Genomic DNA, 18,858 nt, shown 5'->3' with positions numbered 1-18,858 from the left:
TCGTAGATTTGGATCCTTTTCCAATTTCGTGAAAATGATTCGATCTCTTTGAGCGGTTTGTTTGTTGTGATGTTATACCCGACCTGTAGTTCGTGAATTTTGTAGTAATAGAGATTCATTTTTCTTTTTTGTAGGTATAACTATTTATGTCTCGTTCGGTTATTCTCATCATGTCATCTAAAGTTTCTGCTGGTTTAGATTAGATAGATATTACTGTCCTTCTGCTGTCCTCGTAGTTAACAATGAATATGTAGAAAAATTTTGTTTACAATATAGGATTTATAGAACCCAGGAAGACGAGAGGAAGTATGAACTAGTGGCTCCTAACTCGGAGAATAGAATTTGCTTCCCCCGACTTAGTACCTCGGAAAGCCATTTTTTTATGTATGTCTGTTTGTTTACTAGGTTGGGAGTAATACTTCCATTTACTAATTTTAAGACCGAAATCCTTTCTATCTATAAAGTAGCTCCTTCTCAGCTCCATCCGAACTCATGGGATTTATGAAGGTGTACCAACTCATAAGTCAGGAGCTTGACCTCCTCTTTTCTCCAAGATTTTCTTTTATCTATTCCATCTTATCAAACATTTCAGCTCTAAAAAGCAACATTGGCTTTCATTCAGAGTTATTTAAGGTCGGAAAGTTTTTTTCATTTTCGATGAGTCTTTTCACGACTTTAAGAACTACTACTTTAAGGTTCGATCTATTGAGGGTGTCCGACCTTTTTTCTTTAATGAGAGAGATGAACCTATCTTTAGTTTGTACTGGAAGGAGGCCTCCAACATTGTTAAATACAACCTCGAAAATCTGAACGAGGTAGAAGAGTGTATAGTGACCCTATTTCAGGAGTGTTGGGGCCAAGCTCCTCATCTTGACACCAAGAAATTTTCGACAGGCAAGTCGAGCTATGTTCGTACCGAACTAGGTTGCTAACTTTTCATTTACAAACACTTCTTTTATATGTGTCTGACTTATGTAACATGAGTCTCTTTTCTTATTTTTTTTCTTTTGTAGAAAGGATGACCAACGATTCGGATGCCTTGCAGAGAGTTTGACAAGCGAAGAAGAATGCAGCTGCTCGGGCCATCCAGTTGAAAAAGGCTGGTAAGTCGGGTGAAACTTCTTCGCCTTCCAAGTCGGATTGATCATCTTCTCAATCGGCTAGAATTGTCCTTCCTTCTCCTCCACCGTTGAACACGGAGCCTCCGCCTCAAACTATTCCTCCCATGCCTCCCTTCTTCGACCTGGGTTCTCGAAAATGAAAAACTTCTTTTTCTAAATTTAACAACATTCACCCGGGGAGGTATTCAGACTGTGGGAGTGTGTTCATCCCTCTTAAAGTAGTTGGCAAAAACTCTTCTCGTCCCTATCAGAGAGAGTTGACCAACCTTCATGCTGAATTCATTTCTCTTCGGGAGGACAAGTCGAAATTAGAGGTTAAGAAACGGGTTCTTACTTCCGACCTTTCAAAACTTCATAAGAGGGTGAAGCAGTCTGAGGCGGCTTGTGCTATGGCCGATGGCTTATAGGAAAAGGCTGAGGAGAGTTATACCCATATTTTTTGGAAGAAGCTAGATTTAAAGGAAGAGCTGTCTAAGTTGAGGGAAGAATATGATGGGTTGGAGGAATCAGTTGCCTTGGGAATGGATTAGATGGCTGAAAGTCTGAAAGCTCAGTTCCAGGTTCTTGTGCCCAAGGTCGACCTCTCTTCTATTAATCCCGACAAAGTAGTGATTGATGGGAAGATTGTTCTTCCTGAGGCCGAGTCTATCCCTTCCGAAGACTTGAAGACCTCTGGTGCCCGAGTTGATGAAACTCTTATGGACTCCTCCATTCCAATTGCCAAAACTTTCCATTCCTCTTCCATCTGAGTTGACGAAGCAACCCACATGGTTACTGATGAACAAGACCCTCCTCTTTCTTAGTTTTATTTCATAACTTTTTGTATTTGATAGCCCATTATGTGAGTCTTTTGAACACCTTATTTTATAATAGCCGTAGTTTTTAGATAATATTTTGCCCTGGTTTGGACATTTTAAAAACTTTTCACACTTATTCTGTAGTGTTATAAGTGTTTATAGTTTTGACTTGTATAGTAGTAGTTTTGTTTTCTTTCTAGATAACAAATATTTTAGTGATTGAAGATATTATCTTCTCTACCAATTGTTTTCGTCATCACTCAATTGTTATAAATTTTAGTTGTTTCAACTATGCGAGAGTTGTAGTCTACTTGTTAAACATTTTTACAAGTTATTTTTATTGACTCTCTTTTCAGCTTGTTTTGGTTGAGTTGTTTTATAAGGTTGGATAACTTGTTTTTGCTGTGTCGACTTGAGAAGGTCAGACACTTATTTAGATCACCCATTTTGCAATGAATTTTTATAAGGTCGGATTATGATTTGTTCTCCAAATCTCGAGACTCGATTAGGCTTATTTCGATCTTGGTAGGTCGATTACATTTGTTTTATCAAGTTAATTTTGCAATTCATTTTAGGGTTGCCTCTTTTACTAACTTGTTTTTTGTATGAGTAGTTTAATGAGGTCAAACCACGATCTGCTTATATAACTATCTAGGTCGGGCAATGATTTTTGTGCTTTATTGAGCATAAATTGGCGCGTATAGTAGAACAATCAATCATAGAAAATGGAATAAATGATGAATTATCATTAATAAAAAATGATTTACAGATGCTATTTGCTACTAGGAGTTTTTCTGTCTTTAACTCCTAACCCTTGCTATGATGCCTCGTTAAAATTCCTTCAGGGAAAACCCTTTTCGGAAAAAAATTATGAAGTTGAAAACAAGAGTACAACAGGGAGCAAGGTTCGCTTTCTAGCTGTAGTATCTCTTCATGTTGCATTCGTGCCACGACTTAGGAAGCTCGTTCCCTTGTAGGTCGGACACTTTGTAGTAACATTTTTCTAAGACTTCAATGATCTTGTAAGGTCCTTTTCAATTTGTAGCCAATTTTTCTTCGCTCGATTTTTGTACCCCGATGTCATTCCTGATTAGTACGAGGTCATTCGTGGTGAAGTTTCTTCTGATGATTTCATGTTGTACCTTGTGGACATCCTTTGTTTCAATACTTCCTCCCTTATTCGAGCTTGATCCCGAATTTCTGGAAGGAGGTCAAGTTCTTCCTTTTGAGTTTGGATGTTTTCCACTTCATTGTAGAATCTTACTCTTGGGTTTCTTTGTTGACTTCGATGGGAATCATAGCTTCTACGCCATAAGCAACTCGGAACAGAGATTCTCCCATTGTAGAATGAGGAGTCGTCCGATATGCCGATAGAACTTGGGGGAGCTCCTCAGCTCATGCTCCTTTTGCATCTTGAAGTCTTCTTTTGATCCCTACCAATATGACTTTATTCGTAGCTTTTGCTTATCCATTGGCCTAAGGGTGCTCTATTGATGTGAATTGGTGTTTAATCTTAAGGCTCGCCACCAAGCTTCTAAAGGTCGAGTCGGTGAACTGAATACCATTGTCTATGGTGATACGGTATGGGACTCCAAATCGAGTGACAATATTTTTTGTAGATGAATTTCTGACTTTTTGGAGTCGTGATGGATGCCAAAGGTTCTGCCTCAATCCACTTAATGAAGTAGTCAATCTCTATATGAGGTATTTTACTTACTCGGGTGCTTGAAAAAATGGCCCAAGCAAGTCCAAACCCCATTTTGCAAAAAGCCATGGTAAGGTGATACTAATGAGATCTTCTGGTGGTGCCACATGGAAGTTGGCATGTATTTGATAGGGTGGGCACTTTTTGATGAAGTCGGTCGCTTCCTTTTGCAAGGTTAACTAACAAAACCCAGCTCGTAACACCTTTTTATCTAGTGACCTTACTTTTAAATAATTTTTATAGATGCCACTATGGATTTCTAAGACCTCTTTATTCTTGGAGGTCGGCATGTACTTCAGTAAGAATGTAGATGCTCTTCTTCTATAGAGGACGTTGTGAACTAGAGTGTAGTTCTGTGCTTCCCTCACAAGTTTTCTTGCTTCTTTTTCTTCTTTAGGGAGGATATAAAATTTGAGATATTCGATAATGGGAGTCATCCAACTCAAATTTAGATTGAATATTATTAGAGCGTCCGACTTGCCGACTTCTTTGGCCACTGATGGTGTATGGAGAGTTTCTTAGATCAGAATTTTGTTGTTTCCCCTGGCTTGCTACTTTTCAATTTGGAGAGGGCATCAATCGGCCATTGAGCTCCTGAGTTATATGCGTGAGCTCTGCTTAGAATTTTGCTAGATGTTCTAGTGTTTTCTTTAAGTACTTCTTCATGTTAGTATCATTGGCTTGGTAATTCCCATTTATCTGAGAGGTTATCACTTGAAAATCACTAAACACTGTGACTTTTGATGCTCTGACTTCTTTGGCTAGCCTTAAGCCAACGAGCATGGCTTCATATTCAGCTTGGTAGTTAGAAGCTGAAAACTCGAATTTAATCAAAGTTCTACCCGAGTTCCTTCTTCATTCACAAGAATGATTCCTGCTCTACTGCCAGCTTTATTTGATGATCAGTCTATATATAGATGTCAGGCTGCAGACTTTTTTTGTAGTTTTCCTGTGTATTCAGCTAAGAATTCAGCTAGATATTGCAATTTAATGGCTCTACAAGCTTCATATTTGACGTCAAACTCAGACAATTTCATAGTTCATTGTAACATTTGCCTTGTGATATGCGTCTTTTGGAAGACATGTTCCATGGGTTGGTTAGTTCAGAATCTAATGATATGGATTTGGAGGTAAGGCTGGAGTCTTCTGGAGGCTAAAACGAGGGTATATACAAATTTTCTTATTTTTTGATAGTTCAATTCTACCCCCTGTAATTCTTTGTTTGTAAAGTCACTGCCCTTCCGTCTCTTCTCGGATGAGGGCAGAGGATATGGCCTTGTGGCGAGGTACAATATTAGCTCTTTTCCTTCTTCATGTCAGGTAAGAATAAGTGGTTGGCTCAAGAAATTTTTGAAGTCTTGAAAAGGTTATTCACATTTTTTATTTCACTGGAATTAATATCCCTTTTCTAGAATTGAAAATAAGGGTAGGAATTTCAAGGCCGACCCTGCTAAGAATCTAGACAAGGCTTCCAGTCTGCCACTTAATTGCTAAACTTTCTTCAGACAAGTCAGACATTTCATCTCCAGGATTGCCTTGCATTTGTCTGGGTTGGTTTCAATACCTCTTTGGGTGAGCATGAATCCTAGGAACTTCCTGACTTCCTTTGCAAAGGTACACTTTATGGGATTTAATCTCATCCCATGATGCCTTATCGTGTTGAACACTTCTGTAAGGTCAGGCAGCAGATTGGTTTCTTCTTTAGTCTTTACAAGCATATCATCCACGTAGATCTCCATCAATTTTCTGAGATGAGATAAAAATATCTTGTTTATTAATCATTGATATATGGCTCCATTATTCTTTAACCCAAAGGGCATTACCACATAGCAGTAGTTTACCCTAGAAGTAATGAAAGAGGACTTCTCCTGATCTGGCTTGTACATCGAAATTTAGTTATATCCCGAATATGCATCCATAAAAGACAAATATTTATAACTTAAAGCCAAATCTACCAGAGCATCAATATTGGGAAGGGGATAAGGATTCTTGGGACATGCTTTATTGAGGCTTTATTGAGGTCGGTATAGTCGACACACATCCTTCATTTCCTGTTTTATTTTTTCACTAGAACCACATTAGCAAGCCATAACGGGTATTTTACCTCCCTTATGAATCCGGTTTCTAACAGTGTCCAGACTTGCTCTTCTAACAGGTCGTTAGCTTGGGTATACAATAAACTTGTGGCTCATGAGGTCGGTGTAGCACCTTATTTTTGAAAATTTTAATTATAAGTTAGTTATGTTTTAGCTTATTAAATTGAGTTTTTTATTATAGAAATTATTTTATTGAAGGTATTTAAATTAAATTTTTATGATAATGAGTTTAAGTTTATTAAGATTCTTATTTTATTTAATTAGATATTTTGCTTAATTGCAATCAAGATATGGGTAATTAAAATTAGTAAAATTTTCATAATTTGATTCGAATACTTAGAATTTAGTTCAATTTTATAAACTAACAGAAAATTAATTGATTTATCTCTAACTTTAAATTAGAGTACTTATTTGAAAATAATTTATAAGTTGATAAATAATAGTATTTTTAAAGATAATTATATTTGATTTTCAATTACTACCCTACCCTTCAATTTTATCAAAATACCTATTCTACCCTTACTCTTTTTACCTAATTCTAAAAACCCTAATCTTAATTAACACACACACCCTCATATTTCTAACTTAGCCGCCACTCACCTTTTCCTAATCCTAACACCCACGGTATAGAGAAGAAAAAATAATGCATCTTTAGTTTTAAGGCTCCTACTGATATGTAAGTAGGTAATATAGGGGGTACTCGTAATACTTTTATCATTAGCGATATCATGACTTAAACATGGTATTTTGATAGTAAAGATATTACATTCGGAGTAAATTCCAAACATGTCAAAGCTTTTCCCGACAAAAAAGTCAAAATTTTATTGCTGGAGCTTAATAAGGTCTTATTTTAGTTGCTCTTCCAAGTTAGCCCCTATGTTTGTTGTTTTTCTTATCTCGTTCTCAATCTGGACTTCTTCGACCTTTCCTCCAAGTTGGGGTCATAGTTCTGCCCGAACTCGGATGCCTCCAAATTTTATGGCATTGACTTCTTTTTCTTTAATGTACTCTCATAGGTCTAGGCTTTCATTGTAACACCTTTTTGCCAGTTTTTAGGCTCCTCTTATAGTAGCTATTCCCTCAGAAGTAAAATATTTCATGCAAAGGTGAGGGGTGAAGACTACTGCAGCAAGTCTGTTCAGCATTGTCTTACCTATCAGGGCATTGTAAGTCGATGCTACGTCGACCACTATGTAGTCTATGCTCAAGATCCTTGATTTTGTACGCTTACCAAAGGTGGTGTATAAGATATGAATCCCAAAGGTCAGATGGGTGTGTCTCCCGAACCGAAGAGAATGTCTAGGTATGTCCTCAACTCTTTTTCTTCTAAATCCAGCTTGTTAAAAGTTGATTTAAACAGGATGTTATCCAAACCTCCCTAATCTACCAAGGTTCTGTGGAGGTTTACATGACAAGTATCATCATGATTATGACAGGGTCGTCATGTCCAGGTGTTACCCCTTGGGCATTTTCTTTTGTGAAGGTAATGGCAAGCAAGATTGGGTGTTTCAACTTCCTTGCCGATCTGGTAGACTTCTTTAAAATATCTCTTATGAGAGGATTTTGCTATTCCTCCTCCTACATATCCTCCAGCAATCATGTGGATATGTCTCTCAGGGTTGTGACCGATCTCGCCGATTCCTGTCTTCTTCATCTCTTTTTCTCTTGCCCTGGTCATCCGATATTTATGCTAAATACTTATCCAACTGATTTTCTCTAGCCAATTTTTTTATCATATTCTTTAACTCATAGCAGTCATTGGTGGAATGGCCGTAAATTTTGCAGTATTTGTAGTATTCTGACCGACTTTCACCTTTTTGTTTTTGATTGGTCTGGGTGGGAAAATTTTTTCTGTGTGACAGATCTCTCTATAGACGTCGACAGGGGAGACTCGTAATGGGGTATAGTGACGCGGGAGCAAGTAGAGTTGTGTTATGTATTAGTTATACATTGTCCAAGTCATGAAGGTTTTTTCTTCCTCTACTAGTATAAATAACTCATGTACCTTTTGTTTATGAAATAGAGTTGAGTTGAATATGATATAAGTTTGGTGCTTATTTTACTCTAGGATCTCTTTAGAGTAAGAGGTCTAATTTGTATCCTTGACTTGGCCAACCAAGGTAGGTTCATGGCTATTTTCACCATAGTGGGGTTGCTAACCTCAATAAGATTGGTGAATCTAAACTATGTCACCATAGTGGGGTTGTTAACCTCGCCAAGATTGGTGACCCCAAACGACGTCCCGACGTCATATATTGTGATACCTTCGAGACTTGTCTGAGTTGTATTCTTCTTTTTTCTTTGGTTCTTTCTCTTTGTCTCAAGCCTAATATCGGTTGTGTTGTCTCAAGGCAGGATCTCTTAATCAGACAGTTTCTTCCATGGTGATGTATTTTTCAGCTCGCTCTTGCACATAGTACAAACAAGTCGGGTGCCTCTTTGATATAGACTAAGAGAAAGGACATTCTTTGAGGCCATTAACTAGTCCCAAGATAACTGTTTTAGTAGGTAGGTTCTAAATTTCGAAGCAAGTCTTGTTGAATCTTTTCATATAGGCTTGTAGAGATTCTCCGACTTTTTGTTTTACTCCCAAGAGGCTTGGCGCATGTTTGACCTTATCCTTTTGGATAGAAAATCGGGTAAGATAGCCTTTTGCAGGTCGTTAAAGCAGGTTACCAATCTTGGTGGTAGACTGTCGAACCACTTCATTGCAACCTTGGTCAATTTTGTCGAAAAATTTTTACAACAAGTTGCATCTAACGCGCCGGCCAAGTATATTTGACTTTTGAATTTGTTTAAATAATGATGTCTTGGGTCAGTTGTTCCGTTATAGAGGTCCATATCCGGACTTTTAAAGTTTATGGCAGCTCTACCCCGCATGATTTCCTCTATAAATGGATCTTCACCTCTTAAAAGTGTTTCTTCCTGATCAATGCGGGATCTCCTACCCATGAAGTCGGATTCTTGTTTCATGAGCTTTTCTTCTAAATTATTTCGTCGTCGTACCTCCCTTCTCAAGATTCTTTCAGATTCTTGTTGTCATTCTAGCTAACATTGATGTTTGTAGACAAGTCCCATAATTTTTGTGGAATCTCTTGGCCCGGATCCTTCAGATCGATAAACTTATGAGATTATATTCTATGTCCTTTGTGGTTTGACTGATATGCGTCTCTGGCAACACCTTTTTCTTTATTAATTCGAGGAGGTATAACTAACGCTCACTCATCGTTATATTTCTCTTCTTCTCGGGCTTCAGAATCGGAAGCTGTGTGTCCATCTTCCAGCATATCGTCTGCCATTGTATGGTATTGATTACCAGATCCCCGGCAACCACACCAATGTTTCGAGGCTTACCTAGAACCAGGGTAGTTTGGGTCTGAACATGAGGTCCAGACATCTTTAGGTGAAAGGGCTGACGTCTTCTCCTGCAGGGATGAAGCCGTCCGAGTTTGTTGTGAGAATGTGGGGATGGTACCTACAAGGAATTCCAATGCTTAAGTTAGCAAGGATTTTAGGCATGTTTTTAGTAGATTGGAGTTCAAAAAAGACTAGGGTGTTCGAATTTTTATAAGTGTAGATGTAACATGAATAATCACTTGAAGTAGTTCTACCTTCGATGGTTGGGTTTGTTATTTCCTTTCGTTAGGGAGGTTGTTGAGATATTCTTTTTAGATGAATAGGAGTAGGGCTGCACATGAATCGGATAATATCTGCATATTCACGGTAATTATCCGCATCCGATCCGAATTTTGCGGATATTATCCGATCCGCACTATGGTAGGATCGGATTGGGATTTAGCAGTGATATCCGCGGGTCCGATCCGCAAATCCGCATATCCGCACGTCTCATATAAATAGTATAGTTTAAGAAAGTAAACCCTAATGTAATATGAATTTTAGTGTGTTGTTTTATGAATTTTATGATATGTTGTTTTTAATTTTTTATGTTGAACTTCAACTTAGAATAATTAAACTTAAATCTTGTGTTATTATTTTTTTTTTGTTATTCAAGAAAAAAATTTTATTGATAATATTTTAGGAGTAAATAGGCTCAAACAGGTGAAAAATGAATTTTATGAATATTTTTTTTGTAAAAATAGCCAAATAGAATCTTAAAATAGTTTTTTTTTTAATTATGCGGATATACCCAATATCCGATCCGATCCGATCCGCAAGTATGCGGATTGGATCGGATCGGATCTGGCCTGAAAAAATGCGGATATCGTATCTGATCCGATCCAATGAATACAGTGCAGATCGGATAGAATTTTAGACTATATCCGATCCGATCCGATCCGTGTACAGACTTAAATAGGAGAAATTATAGAAGTTAGTTACTGATTCAGGTAAGTATGATTAGGTTAACGTTGTTGTGTTCAATCTCTATAAAATCAGATAAAAATTGATCAAAATAATATTTATTGATTAAGTTTTATTTATTTTTGGTTTGGCTAAGTTATAGATTAGAGTATGAACAGATCCTATGGTAGAACAAATTTCTTCTTAATAAAACCTAAGAAAATTAGGTTTGATACTTCCCTAAAATTCCTTGGAATAACGTGATCTACAGTTATAGATATAATTCTATATATATGATCACTTGAAATAGTAACTTATCTAATTCTTAAATCCCATCAAATTTTGAGTGTACAAATAGAACTCCATGAATTTAATAGTGAGATACGGATAAGCTACGTTTTACAGTTAATTATTAGATATCAGTTTGAAACATAAAAGCAAGAAAAACTTGTTAATTATTAGTTAATTAATTGAAGTCCCGGTTCATTGTCACACCTCACATGTCATAAGCCAGGTAATGACTGTCCTCAACCTATGTTGCACGTTGAATTCCGTAGCAGCCACGACCCAAATTAAAAAAGCAGCAGCAGCAATTATATATTCATCACTAGAATTATTTTTAATTGAAAAAAAAATACATCCATGTTGGACTTTTTATCAAGATTCTAAAAATTAAATGGACTATCAGATCAGTAGAATTAAAAATTTAAAAATTCAACTAAAATCTAACCAAAATTAAATCACATATAATATAATAAAATAATATATTTATATATAACTAAAAAAATTATATCGGTTTAACTAGTTAACTTTTTTTTTTCTATTAATTTACTATCAAACCATTTTTATCTTAAAATAGACCGGTTAATCATGTCGGATCATCAATTCGGCTCTTAGAATATTTTTTATTTCTAAGGGAAAAATACTGTTTATTTATTTATTATAACCGACTTGTACTCTACAAAATACAAATTCTACTCTCTCCTATATATGTAACCGTATAGTTCAAACCAGTTTTTCAATCCATTTTACGCGTATACACTTTTCGCAATTATAAATTATAATGTGTACACAATTCTACAATTCTCTTAAAAAACACCTAAAAATGATTTTTTTTTTTTTAGAAAAAAAAATTAAATATCTTATTTTGTGTTGTCATATAATTCATTATTTTTGGTATGGTGGTCCCTCACTTCAACACCTAAACTTCTATATATTCTTTTACTTACGAATGCCAAAACTTTAAAAATATTCGCTTAACATATTAGATGTTATAAGAAAAAGAAGATATATACATAAATTTTATTTTATAATACCAAAATGTTATATAAGAAAAAGTAGATACAATTAATTTTTCATATAATATCTAAATGATATTTTTTATTTAAAAATTGAGGCTTGCTACACATACAAGTATTTTTGGCTTACAAGCTATACAAGTTGGTCCAAATTCAAGAAAAAAATACGCGCACTACTCCTTTAAATTGAGTGTCCAACACACGCGCCTTACAACACGTTCATTATGCCGCACTCTTCCTCTTCTTCCTCAATCAAAACGCAAACCGTCAAGATTCAAGTGACATTCGAAATAAACTACGATTGTGCGAAGAGTAGAAGAAATCAAGAAGAAAAGATACAAATTTCCATAAAAAATCACCAGAAAAAAAATAAACATTATTCAATGTACTGTTTTACTGTTCTTCTATTTTTTTTTAGATTGTCTCTGCCATGTGTCTCATCCTTAACCAGCAAAACATTAAAAGATTTGAAGAAGAAATATACTGTCTCCCCCCTGATATTGGGTGTATTTCTTAAATCCTTTGGGTGTATTTTTGTAATCCTTTGGTTTATTTCTGTAACCGTTTGGGTGTATTTCTATAATTCTTTGGGTGTATTTCTGTAATTGTTTGGGTGTATTTCTGAAGTTCCATTATTTTCAAAACAATTTCAAAGCTTGATTTCAGAAACTATGAAAATCGAAAAAAATAGAAGGAGATCAAAGGCAAATAGAGAACACACGAAGGAGATCGAACAAATTTGGCAAAAAACTCGAAAAAGAAAATGAAATCTTTTAAAAAATGGAAGTTATATATTCACGCGTTAATTGATTTGGATTGATTTAAAAGTCTGTTAAAGAGGCACGTAACATAAGTAGCGCATTTATGGGGTTTCATTCTCTTCAGGCTTGTAAAGCTTGTAAGCGCAAAACACTTGTATGTAGAGATTAATCCTTAAAAAGTTATCTATTATGTATCTTAAAGGCACATGTTAAGATTACAAAACAAAAAAAAATATTATTAAAAATATAAAAAAAATTTAAATTTTTAATATATTTATTTTATATTCATTAATTGAAAACATTTAAAATATTTTACTAATAATAAATTTATTATATGTCCTTATAACATATGTTAACTAAACTCTTTATTTAAATAATTAAATCATATATATATGTTTATTGATTTAGTATTACATATTACACTTTAAAAAATTTTATTTGGTCGTCTTACTATTATTTTAAATAATAAAATAAATAAATACAAATTACTTATCAATTTGAGTCTTGATCCGTTAGTTATAATTCGGTCCAGTTATACTTATAAATTGAAATTTAAATAAAATAAATAAAACATGCTAAATTAAAGATACATGTTTTTTCTTTTTCATGGATTTTTGGTATAAGATCAAATATCATTCCGAAGTTAACACAAAATCAGGATAACATCTTCAAGGTAGCGTTTGTTTTTCGAGACAGGACACAGAGACATAGACAACGAATGATTAAAATGTGTTTGAAAGTAGGGACATGGACACAGAATAAATTGTCTCCAGGACATTATTTTATATTTTTGTGTCCACTCTTTTACGGAGGACAATGATGGACACGGAATTTGAAAAGGTGGACATGGACTTTTTTTATCAAAATTTTTTTCTTTTCTATCCATAGATATTTTTTATTATTCTACCATTATCTCTTCTTATTTTTTTTAATTTTAGCTTCTTCTCTACATCGTAATTCTTCTTTCTCTGCTTTCAGATGCTCTCTTTTTTTGATAGAATTTCTTACTGGATTGGATAATTAATTTATTCCTTTTTATCGTTCATTCTATTCTCTATGGCATGTTGTATTAATGGAGACATAATTCACTTTTTTACTTTATGTTACTTTATTTATTCTTAATTATGTTACTTTAATACCATTTTTATCTTATTGGTTCATAGACCAATTCTTCTTGTAATTTTTTGTACTTCTACGTACTCTTATTTTTTATTAAATTAATTTGTACTTGATGTAAAAAATTTGGAATCACATGACTATTTTAGTCATTTCACATAATATCTTAGTTTTGTCCATGTCTATCCAAACCTAATACAAGACATTACATTAGTATCTTGTCCATCGTATCCAAACACAATATACAAAAAATAATTTTTAGTGTCTCCGTTTTATTGTCTCTGTCTTAGTGTCATGTCCTGTCTTGTCTCCAAAAACAAACGCAGCCTAATAGTTCGGCAATATTAGGCCTACTAAGTAATCGTCTATAGCACAACAACTCTATAAAAACAAAATCTTAACTACGCAAAGAAGTACGCTATTCACTCTGAATATCATATCTCTCATCTTATACTCTTTCTAACTTGAGCGTTGGAGTATCTTTGTAGGTGTCCACTGTCGTCGTTCTTGAAGAAGCTGACGTATATCTCATCCAACTCAAGAAGAAGCGAGTTCTGGTATTGAGCAAGACGAACTATACCTTGAAGCCGGTCATTTATCCAGGAACATTTGGTACCTACCGTGGAACCGACTTCAACGTTACCCCACATCTTTTTTTTTTCACTTGTTATTTCCTTTTTTTAGGACCTCAATCATGGCTGGTGAGTAAATTTCACCTCTTCCTCTACTAACTTAGACTGAGTTATAACTTATGAACATTGTGCTATAAGTTGAGGTCCAGAGGTCCAGATGATGGTTGATCTATTAGCTCAACAACAGAATGCAATGAAAAGCAAATGATCTCAACAAATTAAATTACAAAGTCATTTCTATCTCGGTAAAAATTATGTATATGCATAATCTAATTTGCTTATATAAATCTTTTATGTCAAATTTTAATACATCAATACTTTTTATGAGGTATTTACTACTCTATATACACGAATTACTTTACAGTATTTATGTATCTTATCATTTCATATATCAAAATCAATCGATCAATCCATCCAAAAATTTGGCTACTAATCAATCCAAAAAAAACTTTTTATCAATTTAGCAATTATAGTTACTTGATATATAGGTAATTGGCTCATCTCTTTTATTTTTCTATTTTATAATAATTTATGCGCGTTTACTTTTAACACATTTTATTTATGTTACAACATCTTTATTCTTCACTCAATATTCAATAATTAATTGCTTTGAGTAAGAAATTCGTGAATAAGTTGTTGTAGGTTAAAAAAATTATCAAGACAATTGATTATTATATCCCCGAGTTATACAATCAATTTCGTCAATAAATACACATTTTTAAATTTTTTCAGTTCGCATCAATCAAATGCTATATGCATGCCATGGAAAATTGTTCTTAAGCAGAAAAGTATCCCACATAATTATATTGATCGAATAACTCTTATCATTTAATTGTTTTTTAAATAAGTGTTCGACATAATAACTGACTAAGTTGGGAACTACCACTCATTGCATAACAGATTTATAGATAAACATAACTTTCTCACTTTCTAATTTTTTATCCATCTTTATTTATTTGTTTACTTATTTATTTGTTTATCTATTTCATGTGTTCGATCATTCACAATCTTTTAATATAACTTTTCCACCACCAGTGTTTTCCTTGTTTCTTTCTTTTCAATCTAACAAGTTGAACTTGAGGTTACTACTATTACTACGATTCTGATTTATAGGTCGAAAGCTCAACCTGTCTTAATAAAAATATCACTGATAAAATTTGGGAGCTGTGATCCATGAGCTATAACTCGGTCTAGTTATATCTATAAATCAAAATTTGAATAAAATAAATAAAACGTGCTAAATTAAAGGTATGTGTTTTCTCATTTTTAACAGATTTTTTTGGTATAAGATCAAATATCATTTAGGAACAGTTACCACAAAATCTTACTAACATCCTCAACAATTCTGTAATATTAGGCCCACTGAGTAACCTCCTGTGGCACAACAACTCTATACGCTATTCACTCTAAATATTATATCTTTTATTTTATACTCTTTTTAACTTGAACGTTGGAATATCAGGTGTTCATCGTCGCCGTTCTTAAAGAAGTCGAGTATATCTCATCCAATTAAAAAAAAGCAAATTTAAACATTGAGCAAAACGAATTATACCTTGAAGTCGATCATCTACCCAAAAACAAGTCTTATAAAAAATAAAACTAGATAGTATTAGATTTTACTTGCCTTTGTAGAATTTAATAAAAATTAATAGTGAGTATAAATAAAATTTTAAAGTTTGGTTCCTAATATATCAATATACCAAAGTGGTCTTGTAACTATTATCTATACATAAGAAGAATTGCTATCAAAGCCTAACAATAATTGAACAAATTTTGGTTGACGAAGGTCAATAAATCATATATTAGGATCACGGATTAAAAACAATATATCAAGATTAAGAACTACCAATCCTTTAATTGTGCTAATAAATTTAGGGATGCTTTCACTTTTAAATACTTCTTTTTTGATAATAATTCAATACGAATAGTTCTAAAATTAAAGGATTCAAAAATTTTAACATTACGTTATTTCTCTTCAAACTAAACATACGATATTGGATAAAAAATCTCGCATCTATTAAGATATTCTATCATACTTGTTAAGAAAATCTTTTGTATTATTTATAGAGGAATGTTAGAACATTAATAAAATTTAATTTTTTGACAAATAATTAATCCGTAATATTTTAAAATATGAATTAAAAATATATTATTAAATTATTATTTAAACAAAAAAATAAATTAATAACTAAAATATTAACAAAAAAATAATAAATTTTAATAACTATTTAACATCCCTCAAATTTATAATCATGTGTCCAAATCACATGGGTGAATTGAATAATTAAGTTACCTAATGAAATCTACAATATCGATTAACGCGTGATCCTTTTGAAGAATGTTCAAAACATTCCACATGTACCCTTCTTGTACCCCACCACATCACCACCCTATATATGAACCCAACCAAACACAACACATCTCCTCAAACTCAAACATTCACAAATCACAAGTCACAACCCATAATCTTTCAAGAAAAAATTATTCAACAGTCAAAAGTCAAACAGAACCTCACCAAAAACAAAGTTAACCGCAAAAACCTCTGAAAAACAAGAAAAATAGGAAAACAAATTGTCAGCAAGAGATCAAACAGTCTGCGGAAATGGTTATGGTATTGTCAAGGCGACACAAAATCTTGCCGGCAGAATCAAAGGTGAGAACATTGGAAATTCTCGCCTTTGATATCGGCAAAACCATGTGCCGCCTTGTCTGCCTCTATCACTCCCTCTCGGACGGTGAAATCACTCGCCTCCGCGGCCAGACCACTAAATCCAAGGGAGTGGCGTACCTCACGTCTCACCAGGAATGCTTCCTCCTCAACCTCGCGGCAGCGGAGCTCCTCGAGGATCTCGACGCTGCCGCCATCACCGTGTCCCAGCTTGGCCGGAAGTGCTCCGACGTTTCCCTCTCCCGCTTCGACCTCGTCTATAACGACCTCAAGCTTGGCGTCATCGATCTCAGGAAGCTTGGTTACGCCACACGGAGCGCCAATAAAGTTATCGGGAAGATGGAGAAGCTCGTTGCCACCACCGGAAACCTCCATTCAGCCTTGGAAACCATGGCGGAGTTGGAAGCCTCCGAGAAGAAGATGCAGCGTTGTAATAACAACTACAACTACAACTACAGCAACAACTTTCCAAAACCCAATGTCGATTACTTGAAAGAAAAGATTGAATTTCAGAGGAAGCAAGTGCAGCACTATAAGGAGGTTTCGTTGTGGAACCAAACATTTGATAAAACCGTTGGGATCATGGCCAAGGTTGTGTGCATTGTTTATGCAAGAATATGCTCCGTTTTTGGAGAATGCATTTCATTGTTTTCAGACAAGAACAACGACAAGGACAACCTCGACAACAGCGTTTATTGCCTCTTAGAACACCGTGTGTTGTACCAGAACAATCTTTGTCTCTCCGATCATCACCAGCGTGGTAATTACAAAACAAAATCTGGTCCCCTCTTCTCTAAAACCAACAAATTGTATCCCGTAAATTTTTATAGCGGTGCTTTAAAACCTGACAGGATACAATTTGATGCCAAGAGTATCAGCAACGAAAAATGTGGTAATGTTTTAAAGTTGGCCCCATCAAACACAGTTGGTGGAGCCAGGTTGGCTTTTAAGTATGCCAATGTGATATTATTTGCAGAACGTTGTTTCAATGCCCCGCCAAAGGGGGCACGTGAGACACTGTATGAGATGCTGCCAGAGAGGTTGCGAGTGAAGGTGAGGGCGAAACTGAAAGCAAGGTGGAGAAAGGGAGAGAACGGAATGGAGGAGTGTGATGCCTTGGCAGACGGGTGGCGGGAGGCGGTGGAGGAGCTTTTGGATTGGCTTTTGCCGGTGGCGCATGACACGGTCCGGTGGCACAGCGAGAGGCTCTTGGAGAAGAAGCCGTTTGAGGTGAGGGCGAGGGTGTTGCTTTTGCAAACACTACATTACTCTGACTTGGAGAAGGTGGAGGCAGCCATAGTGGAGGTGCTAGTAGGGTTGAGTTATATATATTTGTATGAGAAACGGTTGTAGAATGTAGAGTCTAAATTCTATTATTTTTGTGGTAATTTAAGTTAGGTTATAAGATATATGGAGCTAAGATATTTTGGAAATTAGATTGAATTTTGCGAATTAGTTTAGTAATTCCTGAACTAGAAAGAATTATTTATTCAATTGGTAGGGAGTATTTAGTTATTTTAGGAGATTAAGCATTGTTTTCAATATTTATGATAATAAAAGAGGAATTCAGTTCTTTAGACATGAGTTTTTTTTAAATGTTATGTTTCCTCTGTTTTTTGTGTAACAAGTTAGTGCTAATCTTAACAAGTAGTGCATTATTGTCATGAACCATGATTGATATTAATATTAGTAGGGTCTTAATGTCTTATGGTCCATTTAAATTATTGAAAGCCATTGTCAGCATATAACTGCCTAGCTACCATCTGCATTTCTTGAAAGATTGAGAGAATATAATGTAACATAGTTTGCCTTTTATAAGATGAGTTATGTTATATGTAATGGTTTAATTTGTATATGAACATTGTGTCTATAATGAATTCTTTTAACTTAGATGTGTAAGGTTTGATTGGTATGATTTTCATGCTCGATTTAATAGCAGGAAAGAAGTGTGATGGGAAACATAAAATATCCAACAAAAGTAAACACTGCAAGTAACCCGGGTTTAATCCGCGATACAAATGCAGTTTGTTTATGGATTTTTTAATTTTTTTTCCTTAAATTGATGTCGTTAAATATGATCTTTTATTATATAATATTTTTTAATATATTTTTTTATAGTTACACTTAAAGTTTGCATAATGAGTGATAAATTCATATTTTATGATAATTTTTGGATTAAAAAAAATAGAATTTATCAACTAAACTTGTACTTATTCCTTAAAAATACATACTTTTGTAAATTTTTTTTCTAATTGTACTTAATTGATTGAAACATATTTTTTAAACCTTTAAAATTGTCAAATTAATTTCATTTTTATTCCATTTGATGCTTTTTAGATCCTAAACCATAAACAATACAAGAAAA

The 18,858-nt window shown here is 34.3% G+C and overlaps 1 protein-coding gene across 1 annotated transcript; it reads left to right on the top strand.

The window, feature by feature from the left end:
- The first annotated feature begins 16,427 nt into the window (after window positions 1–16,427).
- LOC112727806 (protein PSK SIMULATOR 1) lies at window positions 16,428–17,846 on the top strand. Its single transcript, XM_025777706.2, has one exon. It carries the CDS (start codon window positions 16,428–16,430, stop codon window positions 17,844–17,846), a length of 1,419 nt encoding a protein of 472 aa, XP_025633491.1.
- The last annotated feature ends 1,012 nt before the right edge of the window (window positions 17,847–18,858 follow it).

The sequence above is a fragment of the Arachis hypogaea genome, chromosome 12 (genome assembly GCF_003086295.3).
Source record: "Arachis hypogaea cultivar Tifrunner chromosome 12, arahy.Tifrunner.gnm2.J5K5, whole genome shotgun sequence".
Taxonomy (NCBI): domain Eukaryota; kingdom Viridiplantae; phylum Streptophyta; class Magnoliopsida; order Fabales; family Fabaceae; genus Arachis; species Arachis hypogaea.
This window is presented reverse-complemented; position numbering and strand designations above follow the sequence as displayed.

Coding starts and splice junctions, on each gene's coding strand:
- LOC112727806 (XM_025777706.2), top strand. CDS start 16,428: ATGGTTATGGTATTGTCAAGGCGACACAAAATCTTGCCGGCAGAATCA.